This window comes from Gossypium arboreum, chromosome 10 (assembly GCF_025698485.1).
Source record: "Gossypium arboreum isolate Shixiya-1 chromosome 10, ASM2569848v2, whole genome shotgun sequence".
In the NCBI taxonomy this organism is placed as follows: domain Eukaryota; kingdom Viridiplantae; phylum Streptophyta; class Magnoliopsida; order Malvales; family Malvaceae; genus Gossypium; species Gossypium arboreum.
The window spans coordinates 485365-506417 of NC_069079.1; the positions used below are offsets into that span (position 1 = coordinate 485365).

General features: G+C 30.1%; 2 protein-coding genes across 2 annotated transcripts; one reads left to right on the plus strand and one right to left on the minus strand.

The window, feature by feature from the left end:
* Positions 1-2665: 2665 nt before the first annotated feature.
* LOC108487630 (subtilisin-like protease SBT2.2) lies at positions 2666-6609 on the minus strand. Its single transcript, XM_053020483.1, has 10 exons — positions 6138-6609; positions 5776-5931; positions 5295-5692; positions 5015-5110; positions 4818-4890; positions 4461-4743; positions 4029-4360; positions 3673-3943; positions 3309-3590; positions 2666-3226 (listed from the first exon to the last, which is right to left on the minus strand). The coding sequence occupies exons 1-10, from the start codon at positions 6327-6329 to the stop codon at positions 2817-2819; spliced, it is 2493 nt and encodes an 830-aa protein (XP_052876443.1). The 5' UTR covers positions 6330-6609; the 3' UTR covers positions 2666-2816.
* A 10236-nt stretch (positions 6610-16845) lies between these two features.
* LOC108488461 (beta-amyrin 28-monooxygenase-like) lies at positions 16846-19962 on the plus strand. Its single transcript, XM_017792739.2, has 3 exons — positions 16846-17906; positions 18497-18684; positions 19484-19962. Exons 1-3 carry the CDS (start codon positions 16934-16936, stop codon positions 19781-19783), a joined length of 1461 nt encoding a protein of 486 aa, XP_017648228.1. The 5' UTR covers positions 16846-16933; the 3' UTR covers positions 19784-19962.
* Positions 19963-21053: the final 1091 nt, after the last annotated feature.

Sequence of the window (21053 nt, forward strand, 5' to 3'; positions counted from 1 at the left end):
AACACTAACTTCTTAAAAATATAAACAAAAAGGGTTATGTGCTGAATAATTTTAACCATAAATAAAACAACTAATTGAAGCGGCCAGCTTTTTTTTTAAAGCTGAAAGTTTTGGTTATGAAGTTTGAAGAACAAATTAGTAGAATTTATAAATATGAAGGGTTATATTGATTGAATTATTTAGAATTAGGATCAAATTGATAGAATATATAAGTATTGAGAATTAAATATGTTATTATACTAGTTTTAAAAAAAGACTTTTCATTATCAATTTCAAAGTGGGTGACGCAAATAGGAACAAATTCAAATATTAATGTTTAAATTAAAAATTTTAAAGTTTAATGACCAAAACAAAAATAAAAACATAATTGGTGACTATTTATATAATTTTACCTTGAAAATTTATGATTATATGATTGGGATGAATACATTATTAACCCTCCCAAGTGCCGACATCTATTTTTGGAAACATTCCACGTCATAGTTTAGGGAACTTTTATGATTATACGACGGTTCCTTTTTTCCTTTTAGGAATAGTCGGGATTTGAATGTCGGCGTTATATTGGTGGGTATATATTCTTTTTTTCTTTTATATTAATATATGTTATTATTGACACGTTTTAAAATATTGAGATCTAATTTAATCTTTATAGATTTTGTAAGATATTTTCTTATTAAATTTTGTTATAGTATTTATAACTATTTCAAATTTAGGGGGACAACCCGACAAATAGACATTCATGGAAATTAGCTTATTGACCCCCAACAATACTATAAGAATTAATTCTGAACCTCCCTCCTGTAATTGTATAAGCATCCATACCAATTACGTATTTAGGTTCGGATATTTGTTCATATAATCTCACTAAAGAGGTGCCCATTTTCATTGTTACTATTCCAACCGTTAAAATTAGGTCTACCTGTGTAGGACTCAATCTTAGGTCTAGCCCATAACGATCAAAGTGGAAGCGTTAGCCTATTAATGAAGAAAATTCAATAAAGCAACAACTGGTACGATAAAGAAGTGGCTATAAACTGAGAGTCTTGACCAATTTGAAATATCATTTAATGTAGTTGAAATAACTGAATTTTGGGTTGTTCAATCAAGTAATTGGGGCTGATTTTCTTATCGTATTAACTGTTTGCAATCATTCCAAATATATCATACTTGAGTTGTGACATAACTAATTGTCGACGTGCCATAATGTTCTATTAATATTGAGACTAAAGCCTTTGTTGTATTGATAAAACTTGTCATTCACCATCTACGATAAGTGTTTGCTATTTTTTCTTCTGAATTGTATGATTGTATTCATTGAATGAATTAATGAATTTAACTTTCAAATATATATATTATATAGATTAAATTTTGTTATTAACCCGGAAATTATGGATTTAGCCATTTTTAATTTTTATATTTTTTTATTTTTAAATTTCAATTCTACTCAAAATAATAGCAATTAAATTAATTACACAGTTTTTAAACTGTTTATAAAATAAAATTCATATACAATATGTACATAGTTTCATTTAATATATTTATATGATGTTTCGGATGAAGATGACCTTGATGATGTATATAATATATGGAATTAAAATGAAGGAAGTGATGGATGTTTGGGGGAAAGTTGGCCAATGGACGACCACTTTCTCGACGGTTACTGCTTAATAACGCAGCCTTTGCTGAGCTTGTACTGAGCAGTAGGCAAGAGCACCTCTTGGCCTTGTATAGGCGTAGGGGATTAAGCTTGGGAATGGTGGAGAGGGAGCCATACAGAGGCAAAGGAGGGTGTTGGGGTGTTGCCAGAAACACTGCCTTGCAGTTGGATTGCCATTTCCATTAATTAATTATTGCAGTTAGATGACGGTTAACTAGCTGCATCAGTTAATTATTGCAGTTGGATGATGGTTAACTAGCTGATGAGTTAATGACTGTCCCTGCACTCGTACGTGAAACGTCAGGATAATTTGCGCGTGTATCTGATAAGTGTTATTTGATATGTTAGCGATGATCCATTTAATTAATTTTTAATTTTGTAATTTTTAACCTTTTCTGATACAATATTTAGAATAGAAAGATAAATATACTTTATCATGCTTGAATTTATATCTTTTTGTACTCATAACAATATCAATATAAACTAAACTAATATAACTTGATAAGTCGGTATTGACTGAAACGAGTTAAACACACCAAAATTTTGACTGAAATAAAACATAAGTTACTTGATACTGAAAGAACCAATTTACTCTTTAATTTAATAGATAAGAGCAATTTATAGGTGGCACCAAAAGAAAATTCCTTTTTGAGATTTTTAGGATGCTACCGCTAGGGAAAGTGACGGCACTCAACTCTACTGTAAAAGTCCGTCACTCAACTCTACTGTAAAAGTCAAGTCATTCCTATAATTAATTTTGAAGTTAAGTCATTTTCATAATTTTTTAAACTTAGAGGGTAAGATAACTAAAAGAGCCCATGAATTATTGAAGGAAAATTTAGTAATTTTGGATATAACACAATCATTTCAAAAAAATTCTAATTATTTGTAAATTATATGTGAATTTTAGTTTCATCATTTTAGGAGGGATTAAATTGCAAATTTTGGGTTTCTAGTCTTTTAAGTACAAAATCCACTATTTTGTTAGGCTTTATATAAAAATATAAATTGGCAAAATGAACAACTAGTAAATTATTTAATCAATTTTGATTACAAAATGATTTGCATTTACATGGTAATGAATGAAAAAAATTGGTTGAAAGCTAAGGCAACGAAAAAGCTGAAGAACAAAGCAAAAAGGCATACTGTAAAAAACTCACTAGTAAAGCTTTACAATGACTGATAATGGTATATTAAGGTTATGGCTACCGTTTCCGACAAGTCCGATCCTCCCAAAACTGGCGGTGGAATCATTTGTCATCGCATTAAAGGTTATATTTAAGACTTGCTTCTCCCCCATGGCAATGAAGAAATGAGATGGAGTGACGTTCATTGAAACCCCGAAAGGAGCAGTCCAATCAACCCTGTACGTTTCATTGCCCGCAATGTTTGTCAATGATCTTCCAACGGTTTGATATCGGTTCAGTCTAGCAATGGTGATCGATGGCAAGTTTAAGTCAGCAGCGGTGACTGTCGAGTTATAGAGCTGACAGTTTTGACCGGTGTAGTTAAAAACAATGGGGATTGAACCGTTGATGCCACAAAGAAAGGACATATAATCTTCATAGGCTGCAACAAGTAAGTACATAATGTGATTAGAATGAGACGTAGGATGGGTTATAATAAGTTCGATTTTCTCGAATTGGCTTACTTGATTCAAAGATTAGACCCGGATCGAGAGCCGATGATGCATTTACGAAGCCGTTCCCCATATCAAATGGTGTAGCTGGAGATTGGTTTAGATCAGGGTTCATATAAGCGCGTTGAGCCATTATCGGACTGCCATTTTTGTCGTAAAGTGAAGCCGTTGTAGAAAGTGCTGAAGCAATGGCTGCTGGACTGAAATGAGGAAACTTTTGTTTTATCAATGCAGCTAGCCCCGCAATATGAGGAGCCGCCATGCTCGTCCCGGACATCATCGCAAAGCTTTCACCTAAGATATCGAGTTAATTGTTTAACGATGTAGCTGATATCAAATTGTAATCAAGTTATCGCTCATGTTGTTTAACTATTACCTTGGAATTCAACTGATTCCATTCCGAGAGTACTCCAAGCAGCCCATATTGAATTCCCAGGAGCAACCAAGTTCGGTTTCATTATGTCCGCGTTGTCTAGAAAACCGTCCTCAGGATCTGGTCCTCGGGCAGAATAATACATGACCTTCGGAGCCGAGACACTATAGTTTGCTTCCAGTCCACCTGAAATGCTCGCGACTGCCCCGAATCTAACAATTTTCTTTGTGAAACCATCTCTCTCCAAAGAAGAATTGTAATATTGGAGTAAAATCTGCTCATCATTGATATTAAAAACAAAGAGCAGGTAATTTGCGTATGCCGTCAAAAAAAAAAAAAAAGAACAAGCACAATCAAACCTTGGAATCGTTTGTAGAAGGAATTATGATGCCAGGCATGTTCAATGGTGTTGGATTAAGCTGAAAACCAATTACGAAAGGATCCATACAGAACACAACACCAGCTGCACTGAGGTTTTTCGCAGTTTGTAAGGCCTGCTTGACCGTAGAGAGTCCGAGCACGAACCGGATTGAATAGCTACAGATTAACAAGTTTCCTTGGATAAGTTCCCGATCAAAATTACCGGGGTCTTGGCATTCACCGACATACATATCATTGGCAAGTGTTGTTTCATTGCTTAGAGCATGAACTGCAGAAATCAATGTGTACATTTCATTTGAACATGTACCCGCTGTTGAAAAAAAAAAAACCGAGTGAATGACAACAATCAATTATATGACACTCAATCAAATCTGAGCTCACATAATCTCATAAGAATTAAGGAGACTTACGGGCAAGTCCAACTCCAGGGATAGTTAAATTGTTTCCAAGGACGATAGAGTTAGAATATACTCTGTCATGAGAGGCAGCACCAACAGTGAAGATCCATGGACTGAAAGAAGACATACTCTTAGGTGACGGTCCGGTATTTCCGGCAGCTTGGACAACAAAAATACCAGACTTCACAGCTGATAGCAATGCCATGTCAATGGGATTGAAAAAGGTTGCGATACCGGGTGGACGTCTATTGGGAGTTATTGATAAGCTTATTATATCGACCCCGTCTTGAGCTGCCTGCAATATGTATGATGAACAAGTCATGTGACATAAACTTATTTGCCGAAATTGAAACCGAAACTAAGGCATACCTGGTCTATAGCAGCAACTACATCTGCAGCAAATCCACCGAAACTCTTATATAAAGCTTTGTAAACAGCAATACTGGAAAAAGTAGGCACATCGTTAGTATGATCAAATAGAAATGAGTACATGTTCGAGAAACAGGTGGGTTCTATTGACAAAATTAAACTAGACTCAAACTTGAAAGATTTCTCATGAAACTTACTGTGAACGAGGAGCCATCCCACTAGCATTTCCGAAGTAGTGTCCAGCCACCATCACTGGAATCCCATGGTTTCCTGCTGCAACCGAAGCCGTGTGCCTGCATTAATATTATATTCATCGACAAACATTAGAAGGTCCAACCAAGACTGATAATGTCAAGTCACCTCGTAAGCAAGTTTCAGGAATTTATTGCAGATCGTTCAACATAAGCCCATCCCAATGTTAAGTGTCTATCTAAGATCTCAACAATGATCAATAAAAACCAGTTAATATTCACTTACGTGCCATGGCCATCACCGTCTAACGGTGAAGCATAGTCCTGAGATGAATTGAATACTCCCCTGGTTATAGCAGATGCTGCAAAATGGCGTGCTCCGACAAGCTTCCTATTGCATGATCCGGAAGGAAAGTCTCGAGTAACCTCACAAATGCCGGAAAAATGGTCTGGAACAGGGTACGTATGGTCTGATACATCATCGGCAAAGCTAGAATGAGTTGGATCTATACCGGTATCAATAAACCCGATTACAATACCCTCTCCGGCCGTTTCATATCCGCCAACCCGGGGCCATACACCCTTTGGTAGACCTAAGAACTGCGGAGTATATGTGGTTGCAGTTCTAACAGGAAAATCCAACACAACATTCGCAACTTCTTGTCTCCTCGAAAGCATGTCCGCCTTATAAATAAAAGAATACAACTAATTAAGAACAGTGTTCCAAAATGATGGATAATTATGAAGAACATTGAATGATAATATACCTGTTGGGGAGTAATAAGCACTGAAAAGCCATTAATCAAGTAACGGTAACTATATAACTTCCTATATTTCTCCCCCTTCAAAGCTTTCTTTAACAAAGAATCATGAACTCGAGATATATAAGAACTAGACCTTTGATGTGATCTTGAATCGTTCCTAAATATAGAGAAATTATTAGGCAATCTCTAAAAATTACATCTTCAAACAACTGAATAAGGCAACAATGAACACAATAATCAAAATTTAGCAAAGCAATTACTAATTGTTGGATATTTATGAATGTCCAAGTGCTCCCATTTTCCAGAGAAACAAACAACCTATTAAAATACAGAAATGTAGCAGGTAAGGGTAAAAAAAGTTCATGCCTTGGCTTGTAAAGCTTGTTTAATCTCACTGAAGTAGAGTCATTGTTGAACCCTTGATAGCTATGAGATAAAGGAGCTTGCTTAAGAGTGACAATGTATACATCTGAATCTGAGTTCTCTTGACTCAAAGTGTTTAAAACCAACCCAAAACAAAATGGCAGCACTAAGTAAACCCAATAAAGGTTCCCCATTTTTTTAAATTCCAGATTTAAACTGAGATCAGTAACCCAATAAGAGTGAAGGAAAAAGGATACCCTTTACTGAGGTAGAAGAAGAAGAAGAAGCAAAGCCATTAATTAAGAAATAGTATAGTCTTAATGGAAAATGAAACAGCCATTGTCATTGAGAAAGACAAAGTAAGACTTGGGTTTTTTGGCACGCTTTTTTGAGCTTTTGAGGCTTTGATTAAAGAAAGAGAGAGAGTGAGACTTGAATTTATAAATAAGAGATTGAAAATGGTGGAATTGGATTGATCCTATGGAAATGAATTGACTGCAACTTTTTCGGGCTGCCGTGCTTTGCTTTTTGGCGTAATGATTTTTTGGCCCTTCAACTTTACAATAAGTCATTTTAACTCTCTATTAATTTTTTATCTCTTTTAATCCTTGAATTTGTATTTTTTTATCAAATAACCTCAAAAAAAGATGGAAATTTTATTAAAAATAATAAGTGAGTTTCGATTTAATAATTTTATCTCAAGTATTACGTTGATGATTGGATTATAATTTTAAATAAAAAGTTACATGACTAAATTTTAAATTTTATGAAATTACAAGGATTGATAGAAAATTTTCACCCATATATAGGAACGTTTGTTTTTTTTTTTTTTTTTTTTTTTCTTGTTGTTGTTTTTCTCCATTTTCCGACAGTTGCATATTGCAATGCTTGTGTCTTTTGACTTCCACTGTTTTTTTTATAGCACTTTTGTTAAACATTTTTAAAGTTAAAAGTTGTTTTAAAACATATTATTATTGGAGTTGTTAAAATCAAGTTAATTTTTTAAAATATATTTTAAGAGATATGTGTTATTGTATTATTTTTAATTTTAATAATTTAGAAATTAGAATTTTAATTATTTTATATAAAAATATATGAATACCAAATTTTAAAAATATTATTAGTCTAAAACATGTAATATTTATATAAATATATGGTACATTGTTCATTAATCACTTTTGAGATATTTATATGATGATTAGGGTTTTCAGGTATCAAATTAAACCTAATTTTTCTACCACTAAAACCTACTCATTATATATATATACACACACTTTTGGGCCTCACTCCTGCTAGTTTATGATGTGAACTTCAATAACATGTTTTTTAATAAAAATTTAAAATAAAATAATTGAATTAACTTTGTTTAAGGATAATTTTATACCATCGGTAGTTAAACTTTATGAATATGTAATAATAAGTGCTTAGAATTCTTAATATGCATTTTATAAATATTGAGGCCATAAAGAAATTAATATAATAAATTAAAAGTCTTATTGTGAAAATTATAAATTTAGAATATAAAAATTTATTTAAAATGATATTTTATAAAATGAAACATATAATTTAAAATTATTTTATAATAATTTATGAAATATATACGTTATTAAAATGAAAAGTTAGATTAAATTGTTTGTCATGGTATTGTTAACTTGTGACACCAACTTAATCAAATATATTATCAAAATCAGTAAGTAATTTTAGACATTGAGTCAAAAAGAGCAAATATGATCGAGAATCTATAATTTTTTTTCTTTTTTTAAGTTACAATTGTAAATATAATCATAAATAATACGATAAAATAACAAAAATAAAAATAAATTTTAAAATTAAAATATATTCGAATATAAATAAAAATCTAAAAAAAAAACTAGGATAAAATGTTCAATCAAAATACACTTAAACACATTGTCAAAATAAAATAGAATACTTTTATTTTTTTTTTTGATGTGTAAATTTACAAAAGTGCAATCATTTAGCACGCCAAAAGTCTCCAACCCTTAAAATCAGGGAAATTGCTCAAAGCTTTAAAGACAAAGAAAAATTAAATAAATTTATTAAGTTTGAATTTTTTTTTCTTAATAATCTCAATATACTTAAAATTACGGAATTATTCTTACGCCCCTGAATAAAAATAAGAAATCTGAATTTTTGATAATTTTGTTATTATATGACTTTTTTTCATGATCATATCTGTTTAGAATTATCTATAGTTCCTATCCAACATATAAATAGGAAGATAATGTGCTTCAGTACACTTGAACTCACATCTTACTGTATTGGCAATAATGTACATGCCAGTCGAATTAAGACTCAGTCAACTAAGAGTATTATACATAGAATATCAATATAAAATAATATGTTATAAAAAATGTCAAAGCCTAATTTTATAAATTATTTTCTTTATTTTAACCTTTGGAAATGATAAATCATAATTTATATCTTCAATATTAATTTTATAATAATTATTTTTTTAATTTTAACTTATTTTTGAATTTAGTTTTTGTTTCACTAGCATAATGATTGTGATAAAATTTAATAGTAATAGTAATGGAAAATTTTAGGGTTTTCTTTTCCTTTTTGGGAGTGGGCAATCATGCCTTGTCTTGTTGTCTTCACCCTTTAGTTATAATTTATAAATACAAATTAAAAATAATAATAAAAAAGAACAAAAATCATTAATATTATTTTACATGATTGAATTCTACTCGTAAATTCACTTCATATTTAACCCAAGCATTAAAAAGAAAAAGGGATATTTAATGGACCGACATACCTATATGATAGAATTACATAGAACATGCCACAAAAATGTTAGGTTCCGTATGATGTTGAGCTTTATGTAAAGATAGTGATATGATAAAGTCAAATATATAATCGAGTGGTTGGAGCATTTACAAATTGACTCTTAAATCATACCTCGATTCTCTTATTGGTCCTTAATGGGATTTTCTGTCACATTTTATTCAAAAAGTGTATCACATCATATAAGAATTTACTATATGTCCTGTTCTTGTTGATTGATCTCGTCTTTTATGGATAAACTAAGATGAAATTGATAATTTTTTTAAGGACCAATATGGAATTTATTATATAATTTAGGGGTTAAATTACGAATAAAGCCATAAAAAATATAATCGTTTGGGATGATGGTAAAAAGTGGTTTACGGTGGTAAAGTTGAGAAAGAATGTGATTCCATAATTATTACTATCACTTTCTCTTTGGTTTCATTTCAATTCAATAAAAATCAATCACTTCTTCCATGTGCACGCTTTGCCTTTCTAAAGACCACCTCACCTTTCACTTTTTCTATCATTTATTATTACAATACTACCCCTTTCAACGTTTCACTAAAAATATTATTATTTTATTTAATTTACGTATTATAAATATATATATATAATCTATCATAAATCTTTCTCCAATTTAAGTTTATAAGTTTTTATTTTTAAAGTTACGAATTAATTGAATTGTGAAATTAAATATTATAAAATCGATACTAATTATGCAAATAGAAAATATTTTCGTACATCATACGAGAAAATTGTGTTAGACACAAGTACAATAGGCAACTCAGTGAACTTTTCAATTTGAGACATTTAAAGTTTCAAAATATGGTTGAGAAACATTAATATAGTATAAAAAAAAAAACAAGGTTGGATCGTACTAGCATGTTGCATATTTCATAACTTCAATCATAAATAGAATTAAAAATACATCAAATAATGTAACACCCCTAACCCGTATCCGCTGCCAGAACAAGGTTTCGGAGTATTACTACCATTTGCAGATCACTTAAAAAAATTAAAATACTTACCGATTCAATGCATCATATAAAATAAATATATTACCATTCAATCAACAGTTTGGCACTTGTATAAGCATCAAACAACAACATTGTTAGTATACTTGCACATATCTCATATAAATTCAACATTGATATATCTATTTTCTCGACATGTCGCACTTGAGTTTAATAATAGTCTCAATTACATAATTTCCTTGTATCAACATATCAAAGATAATCATATATGTACATGTCATGAAACATATCATGCTCTTACCGTTTCTTCACAAGCATATATCATTCATTTCATTATATCAATATTTTATGCTTCATCATTTCCATATATTTTATGTATATTTATTCGGTAATAGCTTATATCAAACTTAACATAAATTTTATTCCATGTACTTATACTTATTTCGTTTATCCATTTTCATAATTATTTCATACAACGCTTTTGTACATATATTTCCATATGACCAGTTCTTGTAAACATTTCACACAACCATTTCATATAACCATTCGTCATCTGATACATTTTACCTGAATATCAATTGTTCAACAGATGTTATAGCGTCTCCCATCCACGGTCTTATTTATCTTTGATGTGATGCCATAGTGTCTTTCAACTATGGTCTTACTCATTTTCATCATGTTGTCATGGTATCTTTCAACCATGGTCTTATTCTTTTCATGTCACGTTGCCATGGTATCTTTCAACCATGGTCTTACACATCTCATATCAGTTGCCATGGTATCTTTCAACCATGGTCTTACACACTGAGTTGTCATGGTATCTTTCAACCATGGTCTTACACATTTCATATCGAGAGCACACTCCATGAACCTCATCCTTACAAAGGGATTACGGTCCAAGCTAAATCCTCAGAATATAAACTCATAGAGTATTGTCGGGATTACCAGTCCAGGCTAAATCCTCGCAACGACAATTACTCTAATGAGCTTGGATCTCAATTACCAGTCGCACTAAATTGAGACCCTAATTCGGATTACCCGTCTGGCTAAATCCGTTTTACACATATTCTTCGGAGGGCTATATCAGGATAGGATCACCCGTCCGGGCTAGATCCTTTTTACCGTCAATTCCTTTTCAGAGATCCATCGAATTTTCCTTTTATTCAACCGAGATTTCTTCTCCTTTTATCAAATTTATCAATGTTTCATAAATTTTCATACAATGAACATTCAAATCATATTCACATAAATAACATACAATCTCAAGCATTTAAGAATATAATTCAAGTTATACGAACTTACCTCATTGCTTGTTTGTGTTTATAATTTCATTAATCTGATATCTTTTCTTTTCCACGATCAAGTCTCATATTTGAGTCGTCCGGACCTTTATAAATAAATTTGATCATCATTTTCATTCATTTCCTATTCTAATGCATTTAATTAATGCTCTAGGCAAAATTACCATTTTGCCTCTAAACTTTTAATTAATGACGATTTCATCCTTAGGGTCAGGAAAATAAAATTCTTGCAATTTAATCCTTATTTCCAGCTATTATTCTCATATATATTGATAACAATCTATGAATTCTATAAAATATCAGAATTTTCATAATTTCAATACTTTTCAATTTAATCCCTAAAACATGTTTTCCCGATCTTGAACTAAATTAATAATTTCATTCAATTTTATAATTTAAATAATAAAATAATAAAATAATCCATTTCATACATATTTTCCTCCTCCCCTCTCCATTCCACATCCTTAATATAGATAACACACTTGTAAGTGACATTATCCATAATTTTATCATTTACTTTTATAAATATTCAAGTTATCTATCTGCATCATAGTCACTAAATTATTTATATCTGGATCTATAGAGCTAAAAATTAATATCCGATAATTTTCCCTGAATCTGGAATCATATATATTCTTACCATAAAAATTTCAGAATTTTTGGTTTAGCCAATAAGTACAGTTTATTCTTTAACGTTACCCCTGTTCTGCTGTCTAACAGTTCTGACCCCTCTTCACCAAAAATTAATTATCTCCTCAGACAGGATTCAAATGATATTATTGTTTGTTTATATTAAAAATAGACTCATTCAGGATTTTATAAATATAAATTTAAGCCCATAATTATTTTTATTCAATTTTTTATGATTTTTCAAAGTCAGAACAGGGGAACCCGAATTCATTCTGACATTGTCTCAAAAAATTCATTATATCTTAAAATTTAAAAATCCATTGCTTACACTATTTATTATATGAGAAACTATACTCAATAATCTTTAATTCCATATTTTTTTCATCTTCTAATTCGATTTATACAATTTATGGTGATTTTTCAAAGTTAGTCTACTGCTGCTGTCCAAACTGTTTTTGTGCAAGCTATTAATTACCATGTTATAACACCATTATTTTCTTTTTCTACACCATTTCTCATCACTTTCTCTTATTTTCTCTTCACTAACATATCAAAAACATAGGACCTTATGTAAGAAAACTCTACTATAACATTATTTCCATGCTTTGTCAATAATAACAAACTTAAAACATATTGAAATCTTGATATACTTACCTTGTTCTATTGATACTAATCTTTAACTTGATTTTCTCTCTCTCCAGCTTCTATTTATTGAATCCAACTTGATATTCTAACTCCCCATGCTCTCCTTAACATTTTTGTCTCTTGGTAGCTATGGAAATTCATTTGATTTTTGGGTGAAAATGGTGAATTTTTGGTAAAGGACTAAATTGTAAAGAAAGTAAAACTTTCTTTCTTCCTCTCTTTCTCTCACGTTAGTGCATGGGAAAATATGGATGAGAATTTCTCATCTTTCTTTCTTTGTATACTAATAAAATAATAATAAAATATCTTATTAAAGTATTAATAAAATAATATTTATCTAATTAAATAATTATAAAATATCAAAATATCTCTAGCATCATTATTATTTTCTAGATTTCTCTCTCTTCCAATTGACCATTTTGCTCTTCATTATCTTTTAAAATTCCATCCTTGAGTCATCATTTAATTTGGTAAAATTGCAATTTAGTCCCTCATAGTTCTTCATCTATTCAATTTGGTCCTAATTCATCCATTTTCCTTAGTTTCTAGATCATTCCACTCTTAAATTATTTACACTATTGGTCCTTTAACTTTTTCATATTTACACTTTAACCCCTCAAATTATGAATATTTACTCTTGTGCAACAAAACTTTTCTCACTTTTACAATTTAGTCCTTTCTTGAATTAATATATCATAATATACTTCTCAATATTGGCATAACTCAAAATTTCCCTTTTTGTCACTTTATTTCCTTATTTTACTATATCAAGGATAATATCTTACTGTAAAAATTTTCAGGGTATTACAAATAGTACATGGAAGAAGTAGATCTTGATAATCTTAATAATGCAGACTCGAATTCAAATGAAGATAATGAACTCAGTTAATGACAAATAGATGATGGTAAGAAATATATGTTAAATGTTAAAGAGGAACTAACTCAACAAAATTGCACTAGATTAATTAGATAAATATTGCATATGATGTTTATTTTTCTTGCTATTTTATTAATAATTATATTATGAACTAATTTTAATTTTTTTACTAACATAATACATATAATGATTTGATTTTAATTTTTGTTACTTGTTTAGAATTTATTTTAATCATATTAATAATTTTTTATAGTAATTCATTTTTAAGTAAAATTTTTATATAAAATTATAATACGTTATATACAAATTTCTTAAGTACTCACCTCCTTATTTTTTATCAATGCATAGAACAAATTATAGCCCCTCCTTAACCCTTAAATAAGAAAATAACGCGCATTCAAACATACATCCTCCTTCTCTAGCAACAATGTCAATGCCAACCGAGCAAACACTTAATCGACAATACACATCTCCTTATTTATTTTTTTGAATAATCTTATTCTAGCTTCTGATCATATCTGCTCTTTTTAACACAATGCTTAGAATTAAGCATAGCCCCTCCTTAACCCATAAATAGGAGGATATTATGCTTCAACGCACTCAAACCCACATATTCCTACATTAATAACCATGCTCATACCAATTAAACTAAGACTCGATCGGCATACACATCTCCTTATTAGATGAATTAAAAAGTGCAAAAGATTGTAATTGGGCCTTGATTTTAATATCTTTGTTGATCCAAGTCCAATCTCACAATTAGCAACACATGCTTCAGTAAATTAATCCTAACTTCAGCTATATAAATCCAAATGACATGATTTTTAATGCGTTCAAAAGTTAAGACGTAGTTTATTATAAGTGGAATAATTGGCTAAAAGGCCAAAAAGATATTCAAATTTCTCCATGTTCAACAAAATTGGTCCATAGCAGGATCTAGATATGAAAAATAATATAAACATGGTATGCATATAAAATGTGTCGATACCTAAAAAAAATTAAATAGAAATAAGAATATAAAAAATTAGCTTAGCATGTAGAAAGATTGAAAAGGAAAAGAAAAGAAAAGACAAGTTGTACAACTTTTTTTCTGAATTTTCATTATAATTAAATTTGTTCTAGAATTACCCACATGTCATATTATTATGCTGCCAAATGGCAATCAAATAACTCATCCAACAAATTAAAATTTCCTTTTTGGAATCTTAGTGAATCTTAAAGGAGTTTCAATCAATCAGAACATATGGTATTTCGATAAATTCTAGAGCTTCAATCCAAAAATAGAACTCCTGGACTATAACAGAACTTTGATAACAAAACTCCATTAAGCACGTTACATAATCCGTCTCTCCTCTCTTGATCCCCTCCAAACCCCCTGCAACACCAACCTAGTTCCCATCTGAATCTCAAACCCATCTTAGCTCCGAAAATCATTTATGATCACATGTCATGTATCATCTGAGCTCACTAAGACATTTATTCATATAACACTTTGTTTGTTCATTTTAAATCACGTAAACATATATATAATATTATCATTTCACACATTCACATATATAAGTTTATAGCACATTTTTCAGTTTGCACACAATTCCACTTTGCAAAATCACTTTGAATCATATAAACACATATACTACACTTCTTTTTATTAAATTCACATAAGACAAACAAATGGCATGTTCACAATATTTTACACTTTTGATTTTAACTTATTTTCATTAAGCACTTCATTTCACTATTTTAGCTCACATAGTATGTTTTGAACATTTTACAATTTAACCCTTAGATTCATGAAAATTCATTATTCATTAATATAACACTTTAATATCGCTTTTCACTTCATTTACTAACACTAACATTTTATTTAAACTATTTATTATAATATTTATTCACATATCAAATTTTACACTTTATTCAATTTAGTTCTTTCTACAACAATTTCGTTATGCTATTACATCTATTCACTTATCAAATAATGACAGATAAAAAATTTTAATCTTTATAATTTAATCCTTAGTTTCATAAAATTCACAAACCACTAAATTATCACTTTATCATTTTCTTACATTATTAACATACCTTTAATTACATACTCACTATTAAATTCAATATACATATTCAATAATCTTAACCATATCTTATTTAATTATTTCATATTAAAATTCATATACTCAAATATTTAAATTAAAATAAACTAACTTGAATTCAATTAAGTTCTTACCTGTTTCTTCACTTTCCTATGCTTTTTGTTCACTTTCTTCTTCATCTAAGTAGTTTCGCCGTAGAAAATATTTCCATAGCACTCTAGGATATGAAATTAAGCTATTATTTTAAGGAAAAGTTCAAGAAAAATGCATGGGAGATTTTCCTTTCTGTTCTCTCTTTATTTTTCTTTCCCTTTTATTTTTGTTGCCCCATGTTGTTGTTCTGCCTTCCAATCGTGTAGAAAGTTCAACACTTTTTTTTGTCAATTTAGTCCATCTATTCCATCATCCAATCAAATTTCAACACTTTTCAACCTTAATTTCCATATATTTTCTCTCTCCTTTAAACCTAATTACATAGAAATTTTAATCCTTTCGTTATGTATCCAAATATCAATTAAAAATAGAAAAAAATTACATTTTGGATCCCTCCACTATTATTTTCTATCTATTAGGTGAAGTCCAATTTAAGGTAACTTTTTGAGTTTTTAGTGGAAAATAGATGTGATTTGCAATGACTAAAATTTATGAATTAATAACCAAAATTTGATCCTAAAAGTATCACCACCAAACCCTCTTTCACCAATTTTAGAGTTGACCTACAACTTTGGACTTATATCCTAGTGACAATTATTTTAAAAGAAGAAAACTTTTTCTAGTGGGACTTGAATGTATACTAGGTAAATTTGGTTGGATTGAACTAAACCTTTTTATAGTGGACACAATTAGGTTACATGAAATAAAATATGATAAAAAAACATCTAAATAATTAAAATTATGATAGTATAAATTTTATTAAACATGTGGTTATTGATTCTTAATTATTTTATTTAAATATTATATAAATACATAAAAAGAAGAAGCAAAAGCACCGTAATAATAATATTAATCATTATTTAAAAGAAAGAACATATTAATCTTTTATTAATTGAACCGATACTCAATTATTCGATTAATTCACCATATTAATTCAATTTGGAATAAGTATAAATTATGACACGAGAAAATTATATGAAGACAAAAATAGAATTTCATAGTAAAAATTTATACTATAATCTTGGGATTGTTAAATTCAGTATCACGAGTTAATTGAAAATTAATTTGATTAGAAAAATTATTTAAAAATATTTTTTTAAAAAATTAAAATTAATAAAAATTATTTATAGACTTTAACTAACAATACCAAACCAATAATTTAATTGTGAAATAAATCTTTTGTAAATATATTTTTAATTAAATATTTTCCACACAAAACCTTAATAATTGAACTGATGTCTTTGCATATGTTATAAATCCAACTTATCGCATTGCATAAATCACCATCCATTAAATTTTCCCACGCTTTCTTTCTCAAGTAAGCTAAAAACCGCCACGGAAATGGAGATGGAGCTTTCTCCACCTGTTTCATTCACTGCTCCTATTATTCTTCTCACACTTGCTATTGTTTTCGTTGTCACCTTTGCACTAAGACCCAAACCCAAATCGAGTCTCGCCAAAGAGCTTCCACCAGGGAGCTTAGGGTGGCCAATCGTCGGCGAAACTCTCGAGTTCCTGTTTGGGAACCCGGAAAATTTCGTGTTTAATCGGATGAGAAAATATTCTCCTCGTATTTTCAAAACAAGGATTCTCGGCGAAGAAACCGTCGTCATATGTGGTCCGGAAGGACACAAATTTTTGTTCTCAAACGAACAAAAGCTCTTCACCGCTTTCCGACTTCATTCCACCCAGAAACTATTCCGATCTTACCAGTCCTCCTCCGCCGCGTCCGTACAAAGCTCCTTCGACGCAGACTCGAAAAAAATCTTGCGTTCGCCGGGATTCTTGAAACCCGAAGCATTAATGAGGTATTTAGGCAAAATGGACGCCATAACACAGCAACAAATGGAGAAATACTGGGAAAAAAATGACCAAGTGAAGGCGTTTCCACTCGCAAAGACCTTAACTTTGACTCTCGCATGTCGTTTCTTTTTAGGAATCGATGAACCAGAGCGTATCTCTAGGCTTGTTAAAAGATTCGACGATATAACTTTGGGGATGCATTCGATTCCTTTGGATTTTCCGGGGACTGCTTTTTACAAAGCTAATAAGGCTGCGGCAGCGATACGGAGGGAGCTTAAGGAGGTTATAAAAGAGAAGAAAGCTGCTATGGTGACGGGAGTTGTCATGCAAGATATACTTTGTCATATGATTGTGGCCACCGATAAGACCGGGAAATACATGGCGGAAGCTGAGATTGCCGATAAGATTATGGGATTGTTGGTCGCCGGATACAGCACCGTTGCTACTGCTATGACCTTCTTCATGAAATACGTTGGCGAGAGACCTCACATCTATGCCAAAATTCTAGCAGGTAATAAATTATTTTATAAGAGACTTAAATAGCAATTTCCCCATAATTTTATAATATATTAGTTTATGATTCCAATCATTTTAAAAAAATTAAACATAACTTTCTTTTTCATTTTTGAGGTTAATGTAAAATTTTACCATTAATTTAATTTTTAATTTAATTATTTTATAGGAAACTTAAATACATTTGAGAAGCTACCTATCCTATTAGCCCCTAGTCTATAAAACTTAAATACATTTGAGAAGCTACCTATCCTATTAGCCCCTAGTTTGAATTTGTGTAGTTTTAGGTTCATAATATGAAATGTCTCAAGTAATCAACTCATATATATAGTCTTACTAAAATGAATTAGTGGTAAAAGTATAATAAATGTTTTTATATTAAGAATCATATCTCCTTTATTTAAAAAAATAAGTAAAATTGATCTTTTGTTAAAAATTTTATCAGTTTTATTATTAAAATTAATTTTATATCACATATCACGGTATAATTATTTCATTAATTACGTCAATTTTTAATAATATAAATAGGTACATATTTTTAACAAAATGGTATGTTTTGATTGTTAAGTTTTGTGGTGAAATATTCAGAACAATTGCAAGTAGAAGGTGATAAAAAGGCAGGGGAGATGTTGGAATGGGATGACATACAAAAAATGAAATACTCATGGAATGTGATGTATGAAGTGATGAGACTTACACCTCCACTCCAAGGCACTTTCAGAGTGGCCCTCACTGATTTTACTTATGCTGGTTACACTGTTCCAAAGGGTTGGAAGGTACTTTTCTTTTAATAAGTTAAAATATAATTTTATTATTAATTTTTATAATTTTTAAAAATTTTATGAGAGCTAGAATTAAATTATAATTTTTTAAAGAAGGAAAAAGTGAAATTTTATCATTGTCTAATAATATTATTTTAAAAAATTGACTAAAAATAAAACTATCTTCTCATTAAAGCGACTAATTTAAATAGTAATTGTTTTTTTTGTGAAAGTATCATTAAGATCTCTATACTAGTAGTTAGATTGTATTTTTCTCTTGATACTCAAAAAATAACAAATTAGTCCTTGCACATTAGATTAGAAAGCAAACTAGTCATTCTATTAAAAATTCTATCTATTTCTATTGATAAAAAGTGCTCCTTACATCAGCATGAGGTACATGTGGTACAACATGCCATTTTCGATTATTTTTTTCAATCACGCCAGTTTTTAACTGTACAAATGAATGAAATTTTTAACGGATAGGAGGAATTTGCTTTTTGATGTAACGTATATAGACTAATTTGACTGTTTTTTGAGTAGAGGGAAAAGTTGCAATTTGACTCTTTTTGTAGGGGCCTCTATAGTACTTTTACCTCTCCCTTTTAGTTTATATAGTGAAATTATATTTTGACCCCTTCAATAATTAATAATTCAATCTACATCCTCCTGACACGGAATCTCAAACTTCAACCCTCCAAAACTTAAAATTTTATTTCAAGCCTCTAACACAAGATTCCTAACCTCGCCGGCCATGAATTATAGAAGCCTACCTAATTAAATTTGATCTAATACGGTGTGTGTGCGTGTGCAGATATATTGGACGGTAAGCACAACAAACAAGAACCCAGAATATTTTTCGGAACCCGAGAAATTCGATCCATCGAGATACGATGAAGGGAACAAACTGCCGCCGTTTACATACGTTCCGTTCGGCGGTGGGCTTCGAATGTGCCCCGGAAAAGAGTATGCAAGATTGGCTATCCTCACTTTCGTGCATAACGTTGTGAAAAGGTTTCAATGGGAATTGGTGAATCCAAAGGAAAAGATTGTTGGTGATATGATGCCAACACCCGATAATGGTCTTCCTATTCGTCTGACTCCACGCCATTAAAAGACCTACTAGTTTTCACACCTAGAAAATTATAAAGGTTAAATTGTAGTTTAAGTCCCTCTACTTAAAATTTGACATTTAATCCTTATGTTTTAGTTTGTCATAATTTGATCTCTGACATCAGTTACAACAAATATTTAATCATGAAGGAAAAATTACGATGTCTTTTTTTGGTTAAATTCTACTACTAGTCCCTGTACTTTGCAAAAGTTGTGAATTTAGTCCCTATACTTTAATTTGATCAATTTTATTCTTGTACTTTTCGATTTGGTCAGTTTTAGTTTTTTTATTATGCGTACAATTATAGATTTAATCAATATTCTCCAATTTGATCATTCTAAGTCCCTATATATTTTTTGAATTTTAAACTTTCAGTCTTTATGCAAATGAAAGTTGTTAATTCATTAACTGAATTTTTGTGAGTAATATGTTGAAATAAAAAACTGGCATGGTATTATACATATGACCAGGGGCGAAACCAAAAAATATTTTTAGGGGGGCCGAAATTAAATTATAATTTTTACAATAGAAAAATTGCAATTCCATCATTTTAATAGACTATATCTTTATAATTTTTAAAGGATTGAATTAAATTTTTATATTTTTATAGGGGCCAAAGTGTAATTTTATCCTTATTAATTTAAATTTTTAAAAATTTTAAAGGAGCCATATGAAAAAAATTTCATTTTAGGGGGGTCGAGACCCCTGCCAACCTCCCTATACGTTCACCACTGCATATGACCACATTAGATTTTGAAAATAACAGAACTTAATGAATTTAACAATTATCATTTGGTGATGACTAAAATTTTAAAAATTCAAGGACAAAAATGACCAAATTAAAGTATAGGGACTAAATTCATAAATTTTATAAAGTAAAAGGATTAATAGCAGGATTTAACTGAAATGATTAGTTGATTTAACTCTTTGAAGTAACTGATAAACATTAGTAGAGATACCAAATTGTGGAGAATTAAAGTATGGGGACTAAATCCCAAATTTGACATAGTAAAAAGACCAAAACACAATACGACCAAAAGTAAAATGACTGTTTACCTCTTTTGCTTTGTTGAAATGTGAGTGTTGGGTGTCTGTCTCTTTTATTACAGTAGTTGAGCCACATGATCCGACAGTATATTTGTACTTTGTTGTCTGCCATTACTTTTTAGCTTAGGTTAATATGTTATTTGGTTCTTATATTTAGTTTTAATGTTTAATTTAGTAATTGAGGTTTTTTTTGTTTTAATTTGATATTTGAGATTGATTTTAA

Coding starts and splice junctions, on each gene's coding strand:
- LOC108487630 (XM_053020483.1), bottom strand. CDS start 6,329: ATGGGGAACCTTTATTGGGTTTACTTAGTGCTGCCATTTTGTTTTGGG. Junction 4,361..4,460: donor CCCTGGAGTTGGACTTGCCC/GTAAGTCTCCTT, acceptor TTTTTTCAACAG/CGGGTACATGTTCAAATGAA. Junction 3,944..4,028: donor CTTCTACAAACGATTCCAAG/GTTTGATTGTGC, acceptor AATGATGAGCAG/ATTTTACTCCAATATTACAA.
- LOC108488461 (XM_017792739.2), top strand. CDS start 16,934: ATGGAGATGGAGCTTTCTCCACCTGTTTCATTCACTGCTCCTATTATT. Junction 17,907..18,496: donor CTATGCCAAAATTCTAGCAG/GTAATAAATTAT, acceptor TGAAATATTCAG/AACAATTGCAAGTAGAAGGT. Junction 18,685..19,483: donor CTGTTCCAAAGGGTTGGAAG/GTACTTTTCTTT, acceptor GTGCGTGTGCAG/ATATATTGGACGGTAAGCAC.